Source organism: Narcine bancroftii, chromosome 7, assembly GCF_036971445.1.
Source record: "Narcine bancroftii isolate sNarBan1 chromosome 7, sNarBan1.hap1, whole genome shotgun sequence".
Classification (NCBI taxonomy): Eukaryota; Metazoa; Chordata; class Chondrichthyes; order Torpediniformes; family Narcinidae; genus Narcine; species Narcine bancroftii.
Window position 1 is genome coordinate 31,812,360 of NC_091475.1, and position 18,310 is coordinate 31,830,669.

An 18,310-nucleotide genomic window follows, 5' to 3' on the forward strand; every position below is an offset into this window, starting at 1 on the left:
GCATCATCTGCTCAACATTTGGAAGAAGATTCATGTAGAAAGGAATAAAACAAATTACCAACTACCAAAACTAATACTGACGCAAAATCAGCTAATCCCTTTTACAATAGATAACCTTTCCTTTAGAGAATGGGAGAAAAAAGGGATCAAAAGAATAGAAAATTGTTTTTCGGGAAATAAACTATTATCCTTTGAACAATTGAAGGATAAATATAATATAACTTACGATACAATGTTGGCATACTACCAACTGAAATTCTACTTGAAGGACAAATTGGGAAACATTCTGGGGTTACCAGAAGGAAGTAATTTTGAATATGTGATTACAGACACAATGATAATCAAAAAATTTATAACAAACATGTATATTAAACTACAAGAAAAGGAGAACGAGGAAACAAATGGTAAAACCAAACAAAAATGGGAACAAGATCTAAGCATAAAGATAAAGAATGAAACATGGGAGAAGCTATGCTCCGGAACCATGAGAAATACAATAAACACGAGGTTACGTATGATACAATATAACTGGATACACAGGCTATACATTACACCTCAAAAGTTAAATAAATGGGACCCAACAGTATCAGACAGATGTTTTCGCTGTAAAAAGGAAACGGGAACAACAGTTCATGCAATTTGGACATGTGAGAAAGTGAAAAAATTTTGGGAAGATCTAAACCAGATACTAAATAAAATCACAAAAAGCAATATACCAAAAAGCCCAGAGATATTCCTCCTAAGTAATATAAAAAACAAAGAATTTGGGCTCGATTTGGATGGAGCACAAAAAAGATTTGTTATGATAGCCCTAGCTGTAGCAAAAAAATGTATTATGTCAACCTAGAAATTAGAAGATAACTTGAGAATACAACAATGGTATATAGAAATGAATAAATGTATTCAATTAGAAAAAATAACATATAATTTAAGAAATAACATTACAATATTTGAACAAATATGGGACCCATACATGAAACACAATAGAGAAAACCTACCGTGGACATCTACCACCTAAAATGACAGAAGGAGAAGATAATGAAAAGAATTGACTAAGTGGAATTTCTTGTTTATTTTTATTGAGTGACAACATTGTTTAACGGGTTTAATGCATCTTATATTCTGAACTTTAAATAAATGGGAGGGGAGGTGAGGGAGGGAGGGAGGGGAGGAGGGAAGAGGGGGAGAAAATGACACTATATATTTAAGAAGGAAAATGTATGTATCTTGATCAAAATGGTTTATAGTGTGAAAAATAAAAAAATTTTAAGGGCATAAAATTAGTTTATTTGCAGATGATGTTTTAATATATTTGACAGAACCTGAAACTTCTTTGTGAAAATTATATTTTAATTTGGAAGAATATGCTAAGATTTCTAGTTATAAATTGAGATAAAAGTGAAATTATGTCTTTTATGGAAGGAGATTATAGTCATTGCCAAAGAAATACTCAATTTAAGTGCCCAAAAGATGGGATTAAATATTTACGGATTTGTGTAGATAATTTTTTAAAAAAGTACAAATTGAATTATTTTCCATTATGCAAAAAGGTTGATTTTTTAAAAATGGATGATTTTACCCAAAATGTTAGGAGGAAGAGTTAACTCTGTTAAGATGAATAAATTTCCAAAATACAATAACTTTTTCAAACCTTACCTACATTATTACCACAAAAACCTTTTTCAAGAATTAAATATACACGTTAATGAAATTTCTTTGGGAAGGGAAAAATGTTAAGAGTTTTTAATAGAAAGATTAACCTGGAAATATGAACTCAGAGACCTACAGCTTCCTAACTTTAAGAAGTATTTCCAAGCAGCTCAAATGAGAGTTATTACTTTCTTTTGAAGGAGTAGATAAACTGGTGTGGGTTAAAACAGAATTGGATAAAATAGCGGAGGAATATAAATATATATGTTAAAGAAACATCATTTTGAAACACTTGATTACTAGTTGGAACAAGATAAATGACGAAGTTGGAACAAAAAGTATATCGCCCAAGATGCCTTTGAATCAAAACTATCTTGTACCTTTTTCAAATGCCGATCAACTTTTAAATATTTGGTTTAGGAAAGGTATTAAAATATTGAAGATTGTTTATGAACAAAGTCAATGAATGTCTTTGAACAATTAAGGAATAAATATTGAATAATTAATAATTCTCTTTTCTGTTATTTTCAATTGAGAAGATATTTGAGGGAAAAGTTAAGTCCAGCAATGCTTGTAGTGAGATGGAAACTCTTATTAGGAGAGGAAATACTAAGAAATTTACTTCTGCAATGTATCTTTTATTACAAACAGGAACTATTAAACAGGGAGTACATAAATCTAGACAGAAATAGGAGTTGGATTTGAATATTACAATTGATGAACAAAGATGGTCAGATCTCTTTTGAGATTGTATGACAAACACTATTAATGTAAGAGAAAGATTATTTCAAAACAATTTTTTTTTACATCAGCTACATTTGACACTACAAAAATTGAATTAAACTAAATCAGAACAATGTTTTTGCTGTGGTGAGGAGACAGAAATGATTTTGCATTCAACTTTGTTATGTCTCAAGGTAAAGCCTTTGTGGGTGAATTTAGGAAATTTCTTTGAACAAGTTACAGGCAGTGTATTTCTATAAAACCCAGATTTATTTCTATTGGGAAATAAAGAAGGAACAAGATCCAAGTTGAACTATCAATATACCAAATGAAATTTGTTAAAATAGCATTAGCGGTGGCAAGAAAGTGTATTGCAGTGTCCTGGAAATCAGATTCACACTTGGCTATGGGAAGATGGAATGCAGAAAGTCAAAGCTGTATCCCCTTACAGAAAATTACACAAAATTTAGAAATAAATATGGTGTATTTCTGCAAATTTGATGCCCATATATGCAAATTTTAGGTATAAATATGCAATCTCTCGTGTAAATCTTTCTCCCTAAATTGATCATATAAACCATGTTAGAGTACTGTGTGTTGAAGTGACCTTCTGAGCAATCCATGATGCTTCATAATGTGTAGTTGTATACTCGTGGAAATAAATTAAGTATAACTTTTTTAAAAAATGGCACTTTCATTAAGATATAGCAATCATATTTCCATTATATAGGGATCCAATTGTAAATTTGACCCTTCAATGTGTGCATAAGATGCGATATCCCAGTAAAAAAAGACATCTGACAGGTGCATAAAACTATATTCTTATATTTGTGGGTGGGGTGGGGGGGCGAGAGGGAAAAAGGGCAACATTTTTCTTTTCCTTTTGTTTATAAACATTTAATATATATTTGAAATGTATAAAAGTTTAAAGTGTTTATGTGTATATATATGATTTATTTTTGTTTTCATCTGTCAGCAGTGCAGAAAGACTTAGTATGAATAGAATGAAAAATATTCTGTATATTTACATAAACAACATATTGGTTTCACTTACATTCCTGAATTGACAACTATAGAAGATATGCTTGGTCTAAATTCCTCCATACAGGCAACCTCCTTGTGGAGATAAGTTTTAATGACATCCTGTTGAGGTTCTTGGACAATTTCAATCTCTGGAATGCAGTGATTCTGGAAAGAGAAATATTCAACATCTGTGGTTTCAACATCTATAAATCTTTAAAAATAAAACAATTATTAGTAAGGTTTTTTGCAACAATATTTAATTCATTTGCTTCAAATGGGAAACCTTTATTTTGAAAATGCAATTTTTTTTTCCAAGAAATGATTTATTTGCAATACTGCTTAAAGAATAAATTATTTTTATACTTCCAAAATGGAATTCGTTTTTTTGGTTGTAATTTTGTTCAGAGGGTCAATTTAGATAAAACTAAATGACTTTAGGATTTGTAATTTTGTTTCAGGTCCAGTCTTGTTCAACTTTCCAAACATATCCCTGATCAGCAGGTATCAAACCTCAATGATTAACCTCTGCATTTTTCATGTCCGCTCAGTTTCTCCCCTTGTTTCTTCAGGTCTGGTCCTCTGAAGCACAGACAGGAAAGATTAAGCGAGAGACCTCGCGAGTGTGCTGTTTCTTTTCAATGAGAGGGAAGCTTACCTTTATAATCCTTCTAATGGATCCAATCACAACTTTTGATGATGTGGAATCCAAGCAACTGTTATCATCATCCCAGAGTTTGTTAAGGTCCATTTGTCCCTCTTCTAAAACAAGTAACTGGCCTTGAAATTCCGGCTTTTCATATATTATCCAACTGGAATGAAAAAAGGATGAACAAAAAGATACATTGCAAGAAAAACATACAGGGGGGAAAAAATTCCCTCTTGATCTATTCTGTAAAGGGCTGTCAGTTCAGTGACATTTGATTGAAGTGCTTGCTTTTTATGCACCATTTTTCCATTAACATTGCGAATAACAAGAAAAGAACGGTATTGCTCTTCTCCATTTTGCTCATTTTCCATTTCAAAAAAGCGTAGTGAGAATTTGAACTCAAGCTGTTAACCTGAAATTAAGAAACAATGCAACATAAAATTCACTTGATAAACTGTGGACAAGGGTACCTGGCAAATAATTGGTGAGAAGATCAATTGTATGTTGTGTTAATGAGGGTACAATGTTACAAGTCTTCAGCAGAAGTGTGCATGTGTAGCGCACATGTAATCAATATTGTAGTAGATTCATTAATTAGCAGTAAAGGCTTCCCTAATACGTCAATTGGGACAAAAATTCAAGCTTAACAGATCTTAATGAAATGAAGACAGAATTGGAATGGCAATGATTTTAAAGACAATACCATTGGACCAGAGTGAAAGGATGTAAAGAGTAAATGGTGCAAACAGAATCCTTTTAATTGCATTTTGGAACAGCAAAAATATTCTGAGTATCATGAATTGGAAAAAAAAGTAGCAAGGTGGAATTTATGGACAAATTAAATAAATGCCTGTTAACCCATTAAATGCTACCTTTGTGGCTGTTACGTCACAGACCAGCAGCAATAGAAATTCACCAAGAGACTGTTGTTGTTTTTCTCTTAATACAATATATTTATTAAGAACTACTAATGATATAACACCCTAATTAAATTGAGCGTGTGAGTGTACGTACAATACCCAGACCACTACAACTTCAGCAAAATTCTGGAAAGTCATTCCAAAGTTCAGTCCTGTGTTAAAATACAGACTTTTCCACCAATGCCCAGAAGTAATTACAAAGAAGGTGGGAGAGACTGGACTGCTGAAAACTCATGAATCCTTGAGGATATTCTTGCTGAGAAATATCCTTTTGGACAAACAGTTGTCACAACATGAAACGTGTGGCTTCTATAATGCTTCCAATACTTGGGCATGGGCCAGTCGAAATGACCATCACAATGGTCATGGTTCAATGTAGCAATTCTCCTGCTTCCTTCAAATATAGGTCAATCAAAGTGACCTTTCCTTTGGTCATGGTGGTTCAATAATTCCCCTGACAAGGAGGATCAGCAAAATTGTAAATTTCACACAAATTCACTCCACCTCTGTGTTCATCAGATGGCTGGTCCAAAATCAAAAATCCTATTTCTTTAAGTGTCCCATTGGTTTTCCTGGATAAACAACCATTGTTCTTTCTCTTCTTAAAGAGCATCAACTTTATTTATAGTTTGTACTTGATGGTGCCATCCAGTCTCACCACAACTGTGAATGTTTGCAGTCTGTATTAATCCTTAAAGTGATAATCACACTAAATGAAACACAAACTCGTAATATTGGCGAAATAAAAATTATAACTTTCTTACCATCCCCTGATAACATTTAAAGAGAGCCCTTCAGAAAAAACCCAACACGTTACATCGGATTGATCAGTGAAGATTTCTCGTTTGTTTCCGCGAAAGTTTAATTGATCATAAATAACCATCTAAATCACAAAGGAAAAGGATTTTAATTAGTGGGAAAAACATTTGAAAAAACTAATTTTTCAATGCTTTTAAGAAACAACTTGCCTTCCCCGGCCTTGGATTGATTTTCAAGGATTTATTCTTAACAGAACACTGAAACAAAAAGAAATGATATTAATGAATTTAACCAGATAAATATTTTAGACATATCATTTGCATGGTTACACACCCACACAATCAAAGCTTTTAAGTGAACTGTTTGCTATAATGCCTCCTGCATTTCCTCCTTGGGATAGGTCTTTGTTAAACTATCAATAATCCCTTTCACACTTGCAAGTGGTCCCAGGAATTAACGGCCAATCGGCCAAAAAAGGATCTAGTATGAACCAAAAAGCTTCTCAACGCCGGTGGAAGATGACATCATCTCACACCAGAAATAGATTGTCTCAACCCCTAATACAATCTCCAGCATCTGCCGACACCAGCGTTGCAATCAGGCAAGTGTAGAATGGGCAATTGGAATTTGGCATAGAAATGACCCAAGTTTTTGCCAGATAGTGAAGGAAGAAAAGATTAAAATGAAGGTGTGGTGGCTCACCACAAGGCACGCGAACCGGCTATTGCTATTTATTGCTAGCACTTTCCCACGGTCCCTTATAAAGGTTTAGATAGGTCAGCACAACAACAATGGACTAAAGGGCTCATACTGGGCTGCACATAGAGGTTAATTATGTTATAATTAGGCATGATTAATTTTGTTCAAATATAAGATTACAATACATTGATCAGAATTTAGGGCACATCCACCATTGCTCAATGCGTCATGACGTCACCAGTAGAAGGTAGAACAGTCCTAGAACCAGGTTTGGCTCCTTGCAAATGTGAACGCAAGCAGTGTCCCAGTTAAGAGTGGTCAAGTGTGAACAACAAAAATCTCATTCCTATCCTGGGACACTGAATGGCCAATTTAGTGGGATGCAAAGGGGCTAATGATGTATCAGCATAAATTGCAGATGTGGAAACTATGCTAGCACAGGGACAGACCATTTGCATTGACCATTCCCTGAACATAGAGTTTGGAAAAAAAAAGTTGGAAGATTAGTCACCCAAAACGCTACTACAAAGACAGTATCATAAAGTATATTCAGTCTCTCAGGCTAGACCGATTAAACTGGGAAACTATGACTCTCGATATTTGGAAGCAGAATGGAAATCAATCTAGAATCTATTACTGAGGAGTTCTGAGGACGTAACAAATGAGGATAAAAGAGAACCAGAAGATGTAATGTATATTATTTTCCAGGAGGCATTTGTTAAGGTGCTATATAAAATATCATTACAAAAGATAAAAGTGCACATGGTTGGGATAATATATTGGCATGGATAGGGAATGACTGACAAAAAAAAATAGAGAATCTGGATAAATGGATCAGACTGGGACTGATAACTTGTGGGGTTCCACATGGATCAATGTTGGGTCTCGGCTGTTTAACATCTATATCAGAGATTTTCAAACTGCCTCCCTAAACTCACATACCACTTTGAGTAATCCCTACGCCATTGGTGCTCTGTAATAAGTAAGGGATTGCTTAAAGTGTCTGTGAGTGGGAAGAGAAGGTTGAGAATCACTGCTCTAGACCCAATTGTTACTGAAATATTTTGCTTGAGAAAAATTGTCACTGACCAATTACTTTTGGAGTTATGAAACCATGCACATAACAAGTCAATGAGGTACGATTAAAACAGTGGTTTTCAACCTTTTTCTTTCCACCCACATACCACCTTAAGCAATCCCTTACTAATCACAGAGCACTGATGGCATAAGGAATACTTAAGGTGGAATGTGCGGTTGGGTCAGGGGCAGTTTGAAAACCACTGATCTATATTAATGATGGGGAAAAGGTACTGAGTGACTCTACAGCCAAATTTATAAATAAAAACGTTAGGTGTGTTTGCATGGAACAGGACACCGCATGCAGACATTTGTAGTCAGGTTGAGAGAGTGGCCAAAAAGTTGGCAAACAGAACAGTGGTAAAATGTGAAGTTACCGACTTTGGCAGAAAGAATGAAAATGCAAACTATAATTAAACTGAGCAGACCACAAAAGGTTGACGTGAAAGATCTGGACTTCCTTGCACATCGAACATAAAAAAGTTAGCATTCAACGCAATAAGTGTGGGGGACAAGGGAGTGTGGGAAGAAAGGCGGGGGGTGAAGAGGGAGCATGGAGCTTGGTCCTGTGGCTAAGAATGGAAGGGAGAAAAGAGATGAGCTGTAGTGATAGGAGATTCCATAGTCAGGGGGACAGATAAGAGGTGCTGTGGATGAGATTGAGGATCCCAGATGGTATGTCATCTCCCTGGTGCCAGGTCCGAGATATCTCAGATCGAGTTCACAGGATTCTCAGGTGGGAGGGTGAGCAGCCAGATGTTGTGGTCCACGTAGGGACCACGTGAGGATCTACACTGCATGGATTGGGATAAGTGGTTTTCCGGCAAGGATGTGCGAGGTAAGTGGAAGATATTCAAAGGTGAAATTTTGAGATGACAGAGTCTGTATGTTCTTGTCAGTATTAAAGGCAAGGTTAGAAAGTATAGGGAACCTTGGTTTTCATGGGATATTTGAGATCTGGTTTGGAAGAAATGGGAAGTGTATTACAGGTATAGGCAGCATAGAGAAAATGCAAGAAAAAAGTCAAGATAAAAATCAGGAAGGCTAAAAGAAGACTTGATGTTACTTTGGCAGACAATGTTAAGGAAAATCCTAAGGGTTTCTACAGGTATATTAAGAGCAAAAGATGGTAAGGGACAAATTTGGTCCCCTCGAAGATCAGAGTGGTCAGCTTTGTATGGAGCCAAAAGAGATGGGGGAGATCTTAAATGTTTCCTCCCCCCCCACCCCCCCACTCCCATCAGTATTTACTGAGGAAATTAACAGAGTCATGGGAAGTAAGTGAGGCCATGGAACCTATATAGATTAATGAGGAGGAGGTGCTTGCTGACTTAAAACAAATAAAGGTGGATAAATCCCCAGGGCCTGACAGGATATTCCCTCAGACCTTGAGGGAGGCTAGTGTAGAAATCGCAGGGGCTCTGGCAGAAATATTTAAAATGCCATTAGCCATGGGTGTGGTGCTGGAAGATTGGAGGATAGCTCATATTGTTCCATAGTTTAAAAAAGGCTCCAAAGGTAACCCTGGAAATTATATGCTGCTGAGCCTGACATCAGTAGTAGGTTATTGAAAGGCGTTATAAGAGATCAAATATACAATTATTTGGATAGTCAGGGACTGAATAGGGATAGTCAAAATGGCTTTATGCATGGTAAATCATGTTTAACCAATCTTATAGAGATTTTCAAGGAGGTTACCAGAAATTTGTCTACATGGAATTTAAGGCTTTTGACAAGGTCCCACATAGGAGGTTAGTCAGGAAAATTCAAACGCTCAGTATTCATAGTGAAGTCACGAACTGGATTCAATAATGGAGAAGCCCGAGAGTAGAGATGGATGATTACTTCTCCAATTGGAGGCCGGTGACTAGTGGCGTGCCTAGGGATCGTTTCTGGGACCATTGTTGTTTTTTAATCTATATGTGGTAAATTGGATTAGTACAGGAGTTGGGATGCTATGTTGTACAAGACATTGGTGAGGCCAATTTTGGAGTATTGTGTGCAGTTTTGGCCAGTAAAATAGAGAGAATGCAGAGAAGATTTACTAGGATGTTGCTGAGACTTCAGGGACTTGAGTTACAGGGAAAGGTTAAACAGATTAGGACTTTATTCCCTGGAGCATAGAAGAATGAGGGGTGATTTGATAGACGCATTTAAAATTATGAGGGGGTTAGACAGAGCAAATGTCGATAGGCTTTTTCCATTGAGAGTGGGTGAAAGGGGAAAAGTTTAGAGGGAAAACTTCTTAACTGAGAGTGGTGGGAGTGTGGAATGAGCTTCTTGCTGAAGTGGTAGATGCGGGCTTGATTTTAACATTTAAGGAAGATTTGGACAGGTATATGGATGGGAGAGGTACGGAGGGCTTTGGATTGAGTGCAGGTCAGTGGGACTAGACAAGACAATGTGGTTCAGAACACACGAGAGGGGCTGAGGTGGCCTGTTTCTATGCTGTAATCTTTCTTTGAGGAGATGGGGAGGATTTTCTTTCTGTTTGAAAATTGTTTGATTAAGTGGGAGACGGAGGCACTACCGGCCCTGGTTTAATGGCTGTGCTATCACTGGTGTGGACCTGTGGGGAGCAGAGACACTGCACTCCCGCAGGGTCCAACCACCCCGCCTGATTGCAGTCAGCTCTGTACAGGCTTTAAACAGCCTGGTAATGTAGCTGATGGTGGTTTTATTTAAAAATCCTGTAATTGTGGGGTCTGGCCCAAGATGGAAGTGCCTATGATCAGATGTAGCCACGAGAGTTTGCAAACTCCGGTGAAGCAGAGGACTGGTGCAGGGCACCATAAAACAGGGAGAATATCCACCAAACATTTGAGAAGGAGAAGCAGAGACAACAATGACCTCGACAACAGACCATTGAAGGGTTGGCAACTTGAGGAGAGGAACTCATGCAAGCTGCGGGAGACTATGGTTGAGAGATTCACACCAGGCGTCAGCCAGCTGGAGACTGGCTGAAGGGGTGCCAGGTATTGAACCAGGGCACGAGAGGGTGCTAAGAGCACTTAAGGCTTCGTGATTGTTTTGGAGGTTTGGATCTGGAGCTCGGGTTGCTGATGGTTTGAACTGGACTGTGTGGCTGCGGGAGTGATGGGAGGCAAATCATCAGACACTCAGCGACTTTGAGGGAATTCTCTTTGCTTTGCTTTTTCTGACTGTAAGAGGTGCTTCGGCAATTTATGCTGAAGGCAAATCTGTCTACCTTAGGGGAGACTGAAGCAAATTCTGTGTTATATTGCACTGTTTTTATTGCACGATAATAAAGGAATCTTGAAATTGAGAGTCTTTGGTAATACTCTACCAGAGAGAGTTGTGGGGGTTGTCATTAAATAGGTTCACAGCAGCATTTGACAAATGACTTAAATGGGGAGAGAGAAGGAAAACAATGATAAAATCAAGATTGGTTCAGATCATTAACCTTATAGAAGGTCAGAGTAGACTTGAGGGGCAGATTGGCCCATTGCTACTTTTGGATGTTTTGTTGCCCTGGATGACACTCAAAGAAAACACAGACACCAACTTGTTCTGGTATGTTTCCTAAACCCTACATGTGGAAACCAATTTCAGTCGCAGTAGACGTCAGACACAAATATGAGCAACAGACGCTGCATTTATTGGACACTGCATAATTAATCTTAATGTTTAATATTCTTATCTGTTACTATCTATGATAGTAGTTTATATTAATTGACCCCAAGGTGCAGCTTATTTTTGCTGTCACGGGTTAACTTTAACAATAGTAATCAAGACTTCACAGGACAAATGTAATAAGATACAGCTCAAGCAAGCAGAGCCACATGATCACATTGGACAATATGTCGAATCTTGGAGAAACATAACCTGATGGACTTTAGTTACTTAGCTTTTGCTATTTCAGCATTTAGTATTTTAAAAATATTTAGGTCTTACCATCTCAAGGATTACTGAACAAGTAACAAAGAAACATAGAAGGAACTTTTCGGAGCCAAGAAAATCTACAGATACTCCAGCATAGATACAATCTGTGCAGATGTTATTGGCCAACAGTTAGCTCGCCATAGAACACGATCTTGGGAAGGCGATGGTCCTCCATTCTGGAGATGTGACCCACCCAGCGCAGTTGGGTCTTCAGTACCTAATTGACTCGTTATGTGCACGGTTTCATAACTCCAAAGGAAATGAGCCAATGACAAATTTTCTCAAGCAAAATATTTCAGTAACAATTTGGTCTTGAGCAGTGATTCTCAACATTCCCTTCCCACTGACATACCACCTTAAGCAATCCTTACTAATCACAGATCATCGATGGCATAGGGATTGCTTAATATGAGTGGAAAGAAAAAGGTTGAGAACCACTGCCCTGGTACTACATCCATAAACAACAATATCACATAGCAACCAAGTAAGGAACATTAGAAGAGAATGTCTCCTTGAGCTGTCTCTGCATGACTCTTTGCGGTAATCTTAGCACTGGGACAGACAAAGGGTAGGAGAGAGTTTATGATCTTTCTCTTTTTTGCTGCAGATTGTTCTGGTTTTGGGAAGGCCCAAATGGGAACAGAGAAAATTAATTCAAGAAACCTTATCAAGAATTTAAAGTGCCTTACCTTTGAGTCTAATTGATAATTTAGCACATTTAAATCTTCAAGAGGCTTCTGCTGCAAATGGGTTGGTATTTCAGCACCCGTAATTGACGATTCTGGTTTATCCCCTTTTAAAGAATCTGTAGATGCCTGCAAGTAACTATATAATATACTTCCTACTGTTGGAGATGGCATTGGTTTTGGGGAGGTTTTGGAATCAACTTCACAAATTTCTGCTTGCAACTGTGAAGGCCCATTTTGATCCTCTCTTCCCTCTTGAGTATTTTTGTCTGCCTTTTCCAAATGATTACTGTCCGATGTGCTCACTTCTTCAATAGAGTCTGGACTGGTTGCATTTTCTTCATCATCTTCAATTTCTTGAAGTGCGTTTTCACTTTGTGTCACATTTAATGATGTTGGTGCTGATTTGAGAGCCGATGCTACAGATACATTAATATTATACTCTACTTCTGAACCTGGGAACTGGGTCATATCAGAGATGACTTTTATTGTCTCATTTTCCAGATCCTGTTCTTCATATATTGGTGGTAAAGCAAAAGGATAATATTTCCTCCTTTTGAAGCAATGACTCAATGGTGTGTCGAGGATTAGTGCTTCCTGTTCAGAATCCAGAGGCTCTATTCCATTCTCATTATCAGGATATTCCAGGAAATCATCATCCCACCGGTTAGTTGAGTGTTCACGTTCGAGGTCAGAGATATACTGCATTTCAGGAATGTTCCATCTTTCTTCCTCTTCTATGTTTGTGAAATCACTATATTCAAAATCAGCCAATGTATTTTCTTCAATATCATTGGAATGGGTTGATTTTGCAGATCTGGCAATACTCTGCACTGGATCAATAATATCACTCTGCTCTGAAACTCCTCCTACCGATTCATTATCCAAGGGTTCAGTGTCGTGATTGGCTGTTGTTATTTTCGATGAAGCTCTTGGAAGGGAATCTTCAGCACCAACCCCCACAGTGCTTCTCAGTTCTGATCGTCCAGTGGGTTGCTGACCATCATTAACTTTGTCCTCTCCAGCTTTAATGACTGATTCTGTGATGTCAAGTGGATCGGTTGTGGAAGTTGGATTTAAGAGATCTGTAATTGGCTTCTGATTTGTTAGATCTTGATCAGGGTCCTTTGGGGTACGGTTGGTGTCCACAGGCAATAAAGGTCTTGGTATGAAACCTCTTTCTGGTGATTCAGTTGCTATTACGGCATCTTTCTCATTAGAACCGAGGACTGCAGGAATGTCAGAAACATTTCCCCGAGTTTTCAGAAAGGAGTCTTCAATCTCTCCTTTATCAATGAACATTGTGTTATTTTCAGACTCCTTTGGTTTCCCTGACAGCATCACCTCTTTCTCTAGTATGCCACTAACTGGCACTGTCCTCACCACTTCCTCAGCTATGATTTTAGCTATGTTGTTTACAATTAAACTGTTTGTGTCTTGTTTTAAATCAACATCTTCAGCATCCTTTACCATAGTAATGGTTGTTAGATCTGAACCAGTGTCTACAGTGGTATCTTCTTCACCAACAACATTATTACTGTTCTGGGTTACTGCTTTAGGAGAAGACTCCTGATCTTCAGCCGATTTTACATCAGACACAATGGCTGAGTCACACTCAGTCAAAGGCAGTTTTGTTTCACGAAGTATCTGAGTGTTTGCTTCCATCTCTTTGTTGATCAGTGTAATTTGTTGTATTATTCTGTGATCCATTTCATCCACGGACTTAACCAAGTCTGGTATTACAGAACTGGAGCTGGTCTTTATTCCAGAAACTGCCCACGTTCCATCTTCTGATGCTAGGTTTTGATTCGAGGACTCTCCCTGGTCAGCTGACTGACTCTGCTCAATTTTTCTGAACTGGACAGAAACAGATTGAAACTTATTTTTGTTCTTGGAATGTTTTGCACTTGTCTCAAAATCAGGGATTGAATTTTCATGTGAATCATTTGTTAATATGGTAAGAGTTTGTGCTGGATCAATAAAATCATATTGCTCTGAGACTATTCCAATCGATTTCTGGCCCATAGGATCAGTGTTTGGGTTGTCAGATTGTGTTATTTTTAAAGATGCTTTGGGAAAGAAATCTTCTCCATTAACCACAGTGTTTGTCAGTTCTGTTCCTTTTATGGGCTGCTGTATGTGTATCTGACCATCATTCGTGTTGTTCTCATCTGCCTCAAGGACAATCTCTGTGATGTCAAAGATATAATTTGTTGAACTAAGATCTAAAAGATCTGTACTTGGCTCCTGGTTATTTAACTTTTGTTTGGGGTCAGTAGCTTGAAGGGTCGAATCCATTTGTAATAAAGATTCTGATTTGAAACTTTCCCCATGTGATTCCCTTGCCATTGACCCACCTTTCTCATTAGCTTGGACAGAAGGAATGTACTCAGAAACATTACCCTGTGTATCCAGAAACAAGACTTTACTCTCTCCTTCTGCAATGAACTTTGTGTTATTTTCAGACTGCTGTTGCATCTCTGAATGTATCACTTCTTTTTCTTGCTCTTCACCAACTTGCACTGTCCTCAACAATTCCTCAGGTATTTCTTCAGTTGTGTTGTTCACAATTAAGTTATTTGCATCTTCTTTTGAATCAACATAATCCTTTAAGCTAGCAATTGTTTCTAGATTTGAACATGTTTCAACTGCAGTATTTTCCTCACTGATAGTAATTTTACTGTGCTGGGTATGTGGTGTTACTCCTGTAGGGGAAGAGACATGATCCACAGCTAATTTTGCTTCAGGTGGCATGGCTGAGTCACTAGCTAAAGCTGTCCTACAGTACAGCAAATGCAACTGTGGTATATTAAGTATCTGAGGGGTTGCTTCTGTCGTCTCGTCAGTCAGTGCTACTTTTGAAATCATTGTTTTTTGCCATTCATTCCTTGGTTTAATTAAATCTAGTAATGGATAGACAGAACTGGTTTTTACTTTGGAAGCTGTACTTCCTCCATTTTTCTTGGGTTTGACGCCTTGGTCTATGGACTCATCCTGGTCAGAACTAGTCTGAGATTTATTTTCTCTCTCCGAGTTTGACACTTTGTTTGCAAAATCTGCTACCAAGTTACCCTGGAAATCATTGGATTGGGTTAATTTTTCAGAATCAGATCTCAGTTTGGCAGGACTCTGTGCTGGATCAACAATATTACATAGCTCTGACATTTTCCTTTTCAACTCCTGGCCTGTGGAATCCATGTCAAAATTGGCCACTTTTGACGATGTCCCTGGCAAGGAATCTTCTGCACCAACTATAGAGTCTTTCAGTTCTTTTCCTTCTGTCGGCTGCTGTATTAGTACTTGACCATCATTCGCTTTGCCCTCACCTACTTTAAATAACAGTGCTGTATTCACAGATTCACGGCTTAAGGCAAGTTTTGAAAGACTTGCCTCTTGGTTTGTTAAGTTTTCAATAGTGTGTCCAGGTATAGGATTGATGTCCTCTGGCAATATTGGCAATGATCCGATGCTTTCCTCCTGTGATTTGATCATCATTGAACTGTCTTTCTTAGCAGCATTCTGGATGGAGGGAAGATATTCAGAAATTTTATCTTGAGTTATCTGAGGCAAGGTTTCATGGTATCTTCCAGGACTGTGCATCAAGTTATTTCCAGACTCCTCCAGTCTCTTAGACTGTCCTCCTTCACTCCTCCTCTCAGCAGTATCCTTTACTACTTTAGGCATTTCTTCAAAATTGTAGTTGACTGCTCTATTTTCTTTCAAATCAAGATCTTCAATAATATTCTTTATGTTCACATTTGATATTAGAGTGGAACCTCTATCCTCAGTTGTAACATTCTCTTTGACATCCGTTGCACCTTGCTGGAAATGTGGGGTCTCTTGGTCTGTTGAAAATATCAAATTTCCCTGGATTTCTTTCGCCTTTTCTTTCTGACTTTTGAGACTATTTGTTTCTATTGGTTGAGGATGGGAGGCATCCTCCGTGCACTCCTCTCTTGTGAAATCTGCTTCTGATTGTACCCAGATTTCTTTGCCCTTCACACTGATTTTTAAAGAAGGCCCTTTGTCTTCTGGTTTGTCTGAAGGTGGCACACACGAGTCCTCATTGTCACTGGCTTTGATCCCCTCTGCCATTGCTTTGTTTTGCTCTTTGGAATCATTCAATGCACATTCCTGAGAGGTGCTTTGAATGACCCCATCAGCAGAATCAGTTACCAAACCAAACACCTTTGTTGAATGTACAATTTCATTGGCTTGCCAGCTCTTCAAATGTGTTTGACTGTTTAAGTAGTCAGAACTTTGTTCAAAATATCTATACCACACACTGTTTTCTGCTGGGCTATGTAGCCTACTTGTTTCCTTAGCTTTCTCACTCCTATCTTTCTGTGCTTTCATAACATCAGATCCATTTATCTGGTCCTGTTTTTCAAACTGATTTTCTTTGAAGATGGAGTCTGGAATAACCTCGTTATTTGTAAATGAAGGTCTATCATCTGGACTGAATAAAGAACTTGCTGATTCTTGATAATACCTGTAGAAGATACTCTCATTAGCCAAGGAGAGCCTGCCTCCTCTAGAAATGTGAGGTTCAGGCAAAGAGGTCTGATTGCACAGGTTTGGTTCTGAAGTATGGTCATTGTCTTGCTCAGAGGAAATTTTAAACAATTGGTCTGGTTTTTGAATGCACATTGATTTCTCCATCTGTGCAAGGTTACCTTCTGTAGTCACCTGGGGTTCAATCATTGAAGTGTCCTCTGAGTTGCCAACTCCAGCTGAATTTATTACCCTCGAAGCCTTTTCTGAAGTACTGGTAACAACGGTGTCACCAGGTATCTTGAGCTGTTGACTCATCTCAAACATCACTGTCGATTTGTCATCAGTGTTAGGACTGGTACATTTACTCTCATTTTTGGCTTCATTCATTAGTTTAGCAGTGGATGGATTCTTACTCGTTAGTTTTTCCAAAACTTCAGAAGATTGCTCATCATTTATAAGCTCAATGTCAGCTTCTGGTTTCTTTTCTGTTGGTTGACTGTGTTCCCTTGATGGTTTCTCAATAATATCTTTTGGGTCACTTGCAAAAATCCCAATAGATATCCCTGTTTCGTTATCTTTTACTTTATGTTCTTCATGCAAGTCATCAGTAGGAATGCTCATTTTGTTACTCAACACTTCAAATGTGTCCAACACTGTTGTATGTTTATTTGTCCTTGTGGAAGGTAGATTATGTTCATCATTTTCATTGGGGAGCATTTCTGGTATATCTGCCTCTTTGCTCATGTGGACCACTTTCATTGGCTCCGTTACAGGGACAGTTTTGGTGAGAGCAGCAGCATTGTCTGCAATTCCATGTGTCAGGCCTTTCCCCACAGGTTCGGCTCTTTTAGTTTGCTTCTCTGCATCATCTAAATTTGAACCTGTAGTTGCAGAAACAGTTAGACCACAATATTCCTCTAAATCAGTTTTAATACTCCTGCCATTTGCATTTGACTGTGATGGATCAGACTTTAATGCTTGCTTCTTGGAGCTGTCTATTGTGTCTGTTGTCAGTGCGCTGTGTTCACATTTTTTCTGAGAGCCAGTTAGCTCTATTTCTCCACTACTGCCAGTGAAAGAAGGTGGTTGTGCAGGAGTTTTGTTTTCAGTTTTCATGTCTGTCACTATCTCAGCTTCATTTGATGGAAATCTCACCGTATGGACTTGAGATCGGGCTCCATCCTTCCCACTGAGATGATTTGTTAAAGGCATCATATCAACTACAGGGCTTTGGATCCCAGACATAGTTGGGTCATTTTGGTTAGTTTCTTCTATCACTTGATTCCTAATTTGTTGGTTGTCCAATGAAGCTTCATTCTTTTCATCAATTTCAGAGATGGTCGCATTTTGTGGTCTAAATACTTTATTGCGAGACTGCCGTCTTTTCATCCTTCTTGCTCCATGATATGTTGAATAAGTTGTGATTGGTGGAACAGATGCAACTTTTCCAATCTCAGAATTATCTGACTTCTTGGCTCCATTTTCTAAAATTTGCTGATTATCTTCTTGGCATTTATCAACGATAGTTTGCAGTTTTGTAAGGGTTTTGTCATCAACGACTTTCTTGTTGGAACCTAATGAAGTGCATTGAAGAGGTTTTCTGGAAGTTGAGAGAATATTGAACAAAATTAGTAATGGCAGTGGTAATCTCTGATAGTACAATCATACTGTGGAAGACACGAGACCAAATCTTTTGTAGTTTACTAAATTGAATTAAAGGAATACAA

General features: G+C 38.0%; 1 protein-coding gene across 3 annotated transcripts in view; it reads right to left on the minus strand.

The window, feature by feature from the left end:
• The window catches only part of LOC138738697 (uncharacterized), an 87,442-nt gene that overhangs the window by 40,372 nt on the left and 28,760 nt on the right, over nucleotides 1–18,310 (minus strand). For all 3 annotated transcript variants that reach the window (XM_069889418.1, XM_069889419.1, XM_069889420.1), the window contains 5 exons: nucleotides 12,090–18,183; nucleotides 5,931–5,978; nucleotides 5,727–5,845; nucleotides 4,052–4,205; nucleotides 3,428–3,561 (listed from right to left, as the gene is read on the minus strand). In XM_069889418.1, coding sequence (XP_069745519.1) covers nucleotides 3,428–3,561; nucleotides 4,052–4,205; nucleotides 5,727–5,845; nucleotides 5,931–5,978; nucleotides 12,090–18,183 — 6,549 coding nt within the window. The remainder of the gene's footprint in view (nucleotides 1–3,427; nucleotides 3,562–4,051; nucleotides 4,206–5,726; nucleotides 5,846–5,930; nucleotides 5,979–12,089; nucleotides 18,184–18,310) is intronic.